The 9,463-nt window shown below is 34.1% G+C and overlaps 1 protein-coding gene across 2 annotated transcripts; it reads left to right on the plus strand.

The window, feature by feature from the left end:
• Nucleotides 1–6,475: 6,475 nt before the first annotated feature.
• Nucleotides 6,476–9,463, plus strand: LOC140881770 (delta(24)-sterol reductase-like). Of its 2 annotated transcripts, none has more exons than XM_073287336.1 (3): nucleotides 6,476–6,519; nucleotides 7,202–8,468; nucleotides 8,814–9,463. In XM_073287336.1, exons 2-3 carry the CDS (start codon nucleotides 7,221–7,223, stop codon nucleotides 9,270–9,272), a joined length of 1,707 nt encoding a protein of 568 aa, XP_073143437.1. In that variant the 5' UTR covers nucleotides 6,476–6,519; nucleotides 7,202–7,220; the 3' UTR covers nucleotides 9,273–9,463. The 2 variants fall into 2 exon arrangements, with proteins under 2 accessions (XP_073143437.1, XP_073143436.1); XM_073287335.1 differs by lacking the exon at nucleotides 6,476–6,519 and adding an exon at nucleotides 6,620–6,783.

The following is a 9,463-nucleotide window of genomic DNA, read 5'->3' on the forward strand; positions in this document are numbered from 1 at the left end:
CGGGATTGGGTACAGTTACGACACATATAGGAGTCGATGCTTTGTTGTCAAGGATTCACCACATACTTGCGAGTGTGGATATCCTATGCGATCTGAGGAGATATTAGTGTGACAAATCTCTGGCCAGAGTACATGATGTGCTTTAAGAAATGGTTTCCTAGTAGCACATGCGATGTCACTATTTGATCTTCAAGATGCATTGCATAGTTATCGAATCTCGAACGACTCTCGATGTACCAATGATTGTTGATTCGATCGGGATATATGGATGAAGGGACCGTACTGTACGCTAACCAAAACCTACTGGTTCTTGGAGGCACTATCAGTGATACCTAGGGAATCATGGGGCGATGTTGCTAGACGCTCTTATCATGATTCATTGGGCAAGTCGGAAATCATTGTTCCGAGTCACAAGGAGTTGTGAGCCCACGGCTAGCTGTATCCCTGAACCATTGAGGGTCACACAAGTAATGGATTACTAAACCCCGTTGAGATAGTTAAATTTAAAGAGTTAAATTTAATGAAAGAGAAGTTGGACTTCTTAACTAAAGGCAGTGGAATTTTCTAAAATGACATAGGGATGGGCATTTTTGGAAATCACTGAATTCGGATTCAGAAAAATTATCTTGACTTTAAAAGATGCAGAAATGGTTTTTGTGCACATTGGTGAAATCAGTTTATCAATCGGAGTCATGATGAATTTTATATTAATTTCTATAATAACAGGCTTGGCTTGTTGGGCTTAAGTTATGGATTATGGGCCCTAAGGAGTTAGAGTCCTAATATAATTATAACTTAATCTAGTATAGAAATTATCTATAAATATAGGTTTAGTGTTTGAAATTGCATGCATTCCATCCTTGAAATTTTCGAAAATCACTTATAATATTCTAAGGGAATTTTCGAAATTATCTTCTCCTTTTTGAGATAATTCAGGCTGTAATTTTTGTGAAAAATTACTTTCTGAATTAACAGATCAAATCTGTTTATTCTCTACGATAAACATCTGATTGATTTCTAGTACAATCAATCAGAGGGTTTCTATTTTCTATTCGTGGACCTAATTTCGGAGATTGATCGAGCAAGTCATCGGTTCTCGGGATTTACAAGAAGAGCAGATTAAATTATGTTGGAGTCCATAATCAAGTCTTAGCTTGAAGAGGTAAAAATATTTAATTGTGAATTTATATTTTTACTTGCAAGATTTTAATCGTTAGGATTTGATACCCACGATATGGAATCGTTTCATATCGAAAAAATAAAATTTTTAAACTTCCGCTGCTCTGGGTATCACATCCGTGTGATCAGAGAACGCGTGTTCCAACAACGTAGGGGTGCAAATGAATCGAACATGTTCGTGAGTTTTTTGAGCCGACTCTATAAATATTTGATTCGTATTCGAACTTATCGAACTCGAGTCGAATTCGAACACGTTCAAACTTTTTTTCGAGCCGAGCTCGAGTCAAAATTATTTAGTTCGATAGTTCACGAATAATTCGTGAGCCTTAATATTTAATTAATATAATATAATTATATAATAAATATATATACGTTTTGAACATTTTCGAATATTTCGAGCTTTTCGAACCATAATATCCGAGCAATAGTTCACGAATAGGTTCGAATATTTCGATCCGAACTCAACTCGAAATTTATTTTGAGCCGAGCTCGAGCCAAAATATTTGAAATGATCGAACTTCGAATCGAGCTCGAACTCGAATATACTTATATCAAGCCGAATTTTAACCTTAAAATTTTACCATTATTCGACTCAATTCATTTCGTTTGCACTCCTAATCAGACGTAAGAGACATAAACGAACGAGTGGGAGAGAAAGACGTGAGAAAATGGGCTAGGGTTCTTCTTCCAGCTTGAGTTTTGGTGATCTGATCGTGTTTCGGTCAATTTCAGATCCAAGAAAACGCTTTCCAGATCAATCGTTCTTCGATTAAAGTCAAGTTATAATCCGTTCTTTGACTTGTGGATATTGTCATATATTTTTCAAAGTGTATTTGATGTGATTTGGTTGATAGAAAGAGTTTTCTTGAAGGATATATATGTATATGAAAGTTTGAAGGATTGTGTGTGTGTTTTAAGGTGTAAAAGTGGATTTTGTTGAGAAAATACAGCAGGTATACACTACTGTTCACGTATACTGTATGTATGCATGAACAGTACATGTTTTAGTATGTGTACTGTGTGTGTGCGATGTGTGTGTGTGCAGAATATGTGTTTGTGTGTGTCATGTGTGTGTGTGTCAGTGTGTGTGTAAGTTTGTGTGTAGTGTGTGTTTTTGTGTGGGTGTGGTCCGTATTTTTGGCGTACTGTGTGTTTTATGAGCATCTAACATGAAATCCAATTAAATTGAACAACTAATATAAGTCAAATTTTAGTGCGACTGGAATAAATCACTCGAACAACTCAAGGTAACAACTCGATGTTAGAAACGTTGATGATCACGGAAGAAATGAGGACCAGCGATAGTCGAAAACAAAAAAACATCAGAATGAGAGATAATAATCATAGCGGAGATTGAACATATTTGTTTAAGGGACAATTTTGTTGTAACTATGCATGATATTCTTTGAATTTTTAAATAATAATAATTATAATATAATTTTTTTAAATGATTTAACATTATTAATAGTATTACATTATATATAATGATTTATTTAATAGATTGGGGAGCACACCGAGGGTGGGGCCCTGGGAAAGGGCCCTGCCCGCCCTGAGACGAGGTCGCCCTTGCAAGTGCTGAAGCCGAATATCGAAGTTTGACTCCGTAAAAAGCTCAGTAGTGTTGTTTTTCAACCCACACAGCTTAAGGGGCAAGTTAAGGAAACAATAAAAGGTCCAAAAGTAACTCCCAAAAGTGTATAGCGGTGCTTAACCTAGCAAAGCATAGTGGAAAGATTTTCATTATCTAAGAAGAAATATTTGATTGTTAGTTTGTTACGATTTCTTTACCATTTGTCATTGGCTTATTAGACGCAAGAATCCTTAAATATATTTGATTGTAATTGTTTATTCTTCAAAATGAAATGAAATCATTTATCGTCTTTCCAGAAATATCATCTTCTAGAATTTTCTAATCTATCGTTCACTTTTTGAAATTAATGTTACATATGAACTATTCAATAATTATAATACTGAATTTCAATAGAAACTCCCTGTTTTTGTGGCGACATGGACATGAATGATATATAGGAAAGTGTGGTGTACAAGTAGTTTTGTTTGTGAATAATAAATATCTAAAAGCATACTGTTGGCAGAAAAGGACATTTAGAATCAAAAGCACGTGCAGCCAACTGCCACACAACGTGACCGCCAGCAAGGCCACGTATCCCTTGTGGGATCCATTTCCAGATTTCCTTGTTCTCATTCGATGGCATGCATCACCATTTAAAAACAAAAAAAATAAAATAAACCTGACATACAATATTTTTAAAACAAATATCTCAGCATAAAAATATTTGGTTTGATCTGTCAACACAAAAATTCATTTCGACACGTACTTTAAAAAATATTTATATAAGTGTTTTTTTAAAATGAATGTTTTAAAATTTACTTTAAAAATAAAGATGTATTTGAACAATTACTTTATAAAAATATTTTTGCATTTCAGAAGTAATGTATTTTGATTTCCATCATTTTATTCCATTATAATTGCAGAACACTCCTTAAAAAATAAAAAACTTATCAAAACACATATTTTAAGTATTTTTTATTTATAAAACACTAAAAAAATATTTTTAAAATACTCATCCAAACAGAATTATGTTAATTTATAATTTTAATCATTTATACAATTTGAATATCGAAACGTTGGATGCTTTTGAATAAGATAGTGTGACACGTAGATTATTATCTTCAAGTCAAAGATTATTTTGATTAGCATGTGATTCATGTAACTGTTTTCTTTGTTGCTCAACTTTTCTCTTATTGGTTATGTATAATTGAAGTATCTATTGCTTCATCTACGGGTATGTGTATATATATACACATAAAATATTATATTCGACATCTGTTCAGATCCTCACTAGGAGTGTCATTGGGGTAATTTTTAAAATCCATCCAATGTTGGTGCTTTTTTGGTAAAATTGTAAGGTAATATTATCTTTAAAATCCGTTTTCAAAGCATATGCAACGGTTTTTCAAAACAAAAAAACGCGATTTAACGTAATAATCTACAAATTATATTAGTCATGTAAATCGTATTTGACTAATCATGTGCGACATAATTGCTCGAAAAAATATTAGTAGGGGGGTTGAATTTATAATTTTAATCATATATACAATTTGAATATCGAAACGTTGGCTGCTTCTGAATAAGATAGTGTGACATGTAAATTATTATCTTCAAGTCAAATATTATTTTGATTAGCATGTGATTCATGTAACTGTTTTCTTTGTTGCTCAACTTTTCTCTTATTGGTTATGTATAATTGAAGTATCTATTGCTCCATCTACCGATATGTGTATATATATATATATACACATAAAATATTAGATTCGACATCTGTTCAGATCCCCACTTAGGGGTGTCATTAGGTAATTTTTAAAATCCATCCGATGTTGGTGTTTTTTTTGATAAAACTGTAAGGTAATATTATCTTTAAAATCCGTTTTCAAAGCATATGCAAAAGTTTTTCAAAAAAAAAATCTTGATTTAAAGTAATAACCTACAAAATATTAGTCATGTAAACCGTATTTGACTAATCATGTGCGACAGAATTGCTCGAAAAAATATCAATAGGGGGTTGAATTTATAATTTTAATCATTTATACAATTTGAATATCGAAACGTTGGCTGCTTTTGAATAAGATAGTGTGACATATAGATTATTATCTCCAAGTCAAAGATTATTTTGATTAACATGTGATTCATGTAACTGTTTTCTTTGTTGCTCAACTTTTCTCTTATTGGTTATGTATAATTGAAGTATCTATTGATCCATCTACGGGTATGTGTATATATATATACACATAAAATATTAGATTCGACATATGTTCAGATCCCCACTTAGAGGTGCCATTGGAGTAATTTTTAAATTCATCCGATGTTGGTGCTTTTTTTGGTAAAATTGTAAGGTAATATTATCTTTAAAATCCGTTTTCAAAGCATATGCAACGGTTTTTCAAAAAAATCTCGATTTAACGTAATAACCTACAAATTATATTAGTCATGTAAACCGTATTTGACTAATCATGTATGACAGAATTGCTCGAAAAAATATTAGCAGAGGGGTTGAATTTATAATTATTGATCAATCGGTCACCTACTCGATAAATTCAATCCTACCTATACAGCATTGTCCCAAAAAACATATAAAATGGAGAGTTAACAATACATATGAGGTCCACTTTTTTGTGTGAACCCCACATATATTGATACATTTTCACTCTTAGATGCATTATCCGTGATCTACAGTTTATGTAAAAAATTCCCACCTCTCACAGACTCACACCACCAACTTGAACAACATTTCAAAATTCAAAAATACAATTCATTAGGATTTGGGATATGATAGTTTTAGATAAGATATATATTTAGTAAAAATAGGTTTTATTATTATTATTTATTAAATTAAAATAAAATAGTTTTGTAGTTTGAGAAATGAGTATTTTTCGTTTCTAAAAAAAATTTCAAAATTCAAAAATATAATTCATTAGGATTTAGGATATGATAGTTTTAGATAAGATATATATTTAGTAAAAATAGGTTTTATTATTATTTTTTATTAAAATAAAATAGTTTTGTAGTTTGAGAAATTAGTATTTTTTTTTGGTTTATAAAAAAACATTTCAAAATATCAAAACTATTACTATAAACCCTTTACTTATAGTATATGTACTGTATATTGATTTGGTTGATCAATTTGATGTCAACATCAAATAACATATGTTGTTAAAGATCAAACATGTTTAAATTAAAATTTATTATCATCTCTAATATAAAAATTATAATAAATATTTTTTAGTAAAAAAATTATAAGAAATGTGTTAATCAGCTTATTTCCATCTCATATATTTATTTAATTTTAATCTTTCTCAATTTTTTTTATTTTACATATTTTTTTATTATATTACACATACATTACATGCACCTAGGTCTCACTGGTAAATTATAAAAAAAACTCATGAGTCTTTGAGTGAGATTTTAAAAAGTATTTTTCAGCTTTTTCGTCAAAAAAATTTCAATAAAACTAAAAAATTTTTACTAAAAATTCTCAACAAATTTCGTATATTTTTGTTTTATTAAAAAAAAAGCGAGTTCCCCTTTTTCATAATAATCTTTTACAAAAGTCATCTCGAGATCAACGCATTCCGATAGATCCACCAAAATTCAAAGCGCCAAACAAATTGAATATTAACAAATAACAGATCTACCCTGAATTTACCTAAATGCCCTTTCGCTATCATAATATTATAAATTATTATATTATATTATTTATAAATAATATATATCAACCTCCTCGCCTCCTCAACAGTCACGCCACAGTCCACTCTCCGACACGGGTACATGCCTCTCCTACTCTCTTCGAGCTTTCCTTGCTAAATTTCCTCAAATAATGTTGGTGTTTTCATGTGATGAATGATCGAGTTTTTTTTACTTCCACGTTTTGGATTTGTTCATGTTTAATTGATGCGTTTGAAGTTTGATGTTTCTTGCTTGATCCATGCATTGTTGCTTACGGTTCAGATTTTAGATCTGGTTGTGGATGCTGTGTTTTATGCTTCATTCGGAGTCAACATTAGCTGGGTTTTTTTGTTAGTGGTTGGGTGGGTGCTCAAATCTAATGTTGAATGGAAGATCCTTTTTCACCCATGTCTTGTTTGTTTACTGATTCAACATTTTAGCTGTAAACAAAATTAGTGATAACAAAAGCTATATGTTTGATTCTCCTTTGGAAACTCAAATTTATTCATGTTAGGAACTTCTATCTGAGATTGTAAACAATTGCTTTCTGCATTTAATGAAACCTTCTATTCGTCATTTTTCGTTAGCTTAATTAGCATCTTTTTTTTTTTGGGGGGGGGGGGAGATTTTTTCTTGTAATTTTATTGGGTTTTAGATATATTTATGTAAGCCTTATATTGAAGTTTTGGGTTCGCTGTTAGCTGTCGCAGCCATTGACCATTACAAATGTGGTTTTTGCTCGAGTTTCTTACTTCTGCAGTTGTTTCTTTTATGCTGTAGGCCTGTTCATTGTTTTGCGATGTCTGATCTTGAGGCCCCGTTACGTCCCAAGAGAAAGAAGATCTGGGTGGATTACTTTGTCCAATTCCGATGGATAATTGTTATCTTCGTCGTTCTTCCCATTTCCTTCACGTTGTACTTCCTCACTTACCTTGGAGACGTGAGGTCTGAGTGCAAATCATTCAAGAAGCGCCAGGAAGAGCATGATGAAAATGTCAAGAAGGTCGTTAAACGCCTCAAGGAGAGGAACCCCAAGAAGGATGGTTTAGTCTGCACAGCCCGGAAACCTTGGATTGCCGTTGGAATGCGCAATGTGGACTATAAGCGTGCTCGACATTTTGAGGTTGATCTTTCTTCATTCAGGAACGTTCTTGACGTTGACAAAGAGCGAATGATTGCTAGAGTGGAGCCTTTGGTCAACATGGGTCAGATTTCCAGGGTCACTGTCCCGATGAACCTTTCCCTCGCCGTTGTTGCAGAGCTTGATGATCTGACTGTGGGTGGTCTGATCAATGGGTACGGGATTGAAGGAAGCTCCCATCTTTATGGCCTGTTCTCGGACACAGTTGTGGCTTATGAAATTGTTTTGGCAGATGGCCGGTTGGTTAGAGCTACAAAAGACAATGAATACTCTGATCTTTTCTATGCTATCCCCTGGTCTCAGGGGACACTTGGACTTCTTGTTGCTGCTGAAATTAAGCTTATACCTGTTAAGGAGTACATGAAGCTAACATACAAGCCAGTAGTGGGTAATCTAATGGAGATTGCACAAGCCTACATGGATTCCCTTGCACCCAGGGATGGAGACCAGGATAATCCTGACAAGGTTCCAGACTTTGTCGAGACCATGGTGTACTCTCCAACAGAAGCCGTGTGCATGGCAGGAAACTATGCTTCCAAAGAAGAAGCAAAGAAGAAGGGAAATAAAATCAACAGTGTTGGTTGGTGGTTCAAACCGTGGTTTTACCAGCATGCCGAGACAGCATTGAAAAAGGGGGAGTTCGTTGAATATATCCCTACCAGAGAATATTATCACAGGCATACAAGATGTTTGTACTGGGAGGGAAAGCTCATCCTTCCTTTTGCAGATCAGTGCTGGTTCAGATATCTGCTTGGTTGGCTGATGCCACCTAAGGTTTCTCTGCTCAAGGCTACACAAGGAGAAGCCATTAGGAACTACTATCATGAGATGCACGTCATTCAGGATATGCTCGTTCCCCTTTATAAGGTTGGAGATGCTTTGGAGTGGGTTCATCGCGAGATGGAGGTATGCTTTTTTTTTTTCTTTGTATGCTATAATTCCCACACAGCATAGTTCCTTGTGATTGTTATTTTTATTTTAACGATATACTTTGTTTTAACATTTTCTTGTAACAATGCTAATCTTCTTGGTGTGATTGATCGAGAGAGTTAAAGATGCACCATCCTCGTGTAAATGTACCTCTTAAAAATCATCGAATCCAACCTAAAAGGATAAAACTTTCGACTGAATGCCTTTTGAGGAGAGATGAGATCCCTTGATCATCGCCTTGATTTCAAGTCGCATCATGATCACAATTAAAAGAAACTATGTCATGTGATTATTATGTATACTGAAGGCTCCTCTTTTCAGCTGTATCCCCTCTGGCTCTGTCCTCACAGACTGTTCAAGCTGCCTGTTAAAACCATGGTGTATCCAGAACCAGGATTTGAGCAACAGCACAGGCAAGGTGACACGCATTACGCTCAAATGTATACTGATGTTGGAGTCTACTATGCTCCGGGACCTGTCCTAAGGGGTGAAGAATTTGATGGAGCTGGAGCAGTTCGTAAAATGGAGGACTGGTTGATTGAAAACCATGGCTTCCAGCCTCAATATGCTGTTTCTGAGCTCAGCGAGAAGAGCTTCTGGAGAATGTTTGATGCAGGTCTTTATGAGCATTGCAGGAAGAAGTACAGCGCCGTTGGTACATTCATGAGCGTGTATTACAAATCGAAGAAAGGCAGGAAGACGGAGAAAGAAGTGCAGGAAGCTGAACAGGAGATACTCGAGACTCCCGATGCTGAAGCTGATAATCCCGGGGATTATTGAGTGTTCTTGATTGGTTTTGGTAGGATCGTTGCATTTTTCTTCGTTTTCTGGTTCGAGTTTGGTGTTTTGTTTCTCTTAATCTGCATTTCTTCCCTCTAACCATCGAGTTCAAATTCATGATTTGTAGTGAATGACTGTGTAGGCCTCATTCTTGTGGGCAAAATTGGTGTAGAATAAATGTCCCTTCTGTA

The sequence above is a fragment of the Henckelia pumila genome, chromosome 2 (genome assembly GCF_033568475.1).
Source record: "Henckelia pumila isolate YLH828 chromosome 2, ASM3356847v2, whole genome shotgun sequence".
NCBI lineage: Eukaryota > Viridiplantae > Streptophyta > Magnoliopsida > Lamiales > Gesneriaceae > Henckelia > Henckelia pumila.

Excerpts from the sequence above, each read along its gene's own strand:
- LOC140881770 (XM_073287335.1), top strand. The coding sequence starts at position 6,647 with ATGCGTTTGAAGTTTGATGTTTCTTGCTTGATCCATGCATTGTTGCTT. Across the intron at positions 6,784-7,201 it reads GTTTTTTTGTTAGTGGTTGG|GCCTGTTCATTGTTTTGCGA; the intron begins GTGGGTGCTCAA and ends TTTATGCTGTAG. Across the intron at positions 8,469-8,813 it reads GGGTTCATCGCGAGATGGAG|CTGTATCCCCTCTGGCTCTG; the intron begins GTATGCTTTTTT and ends TCCTCTTTTCAG.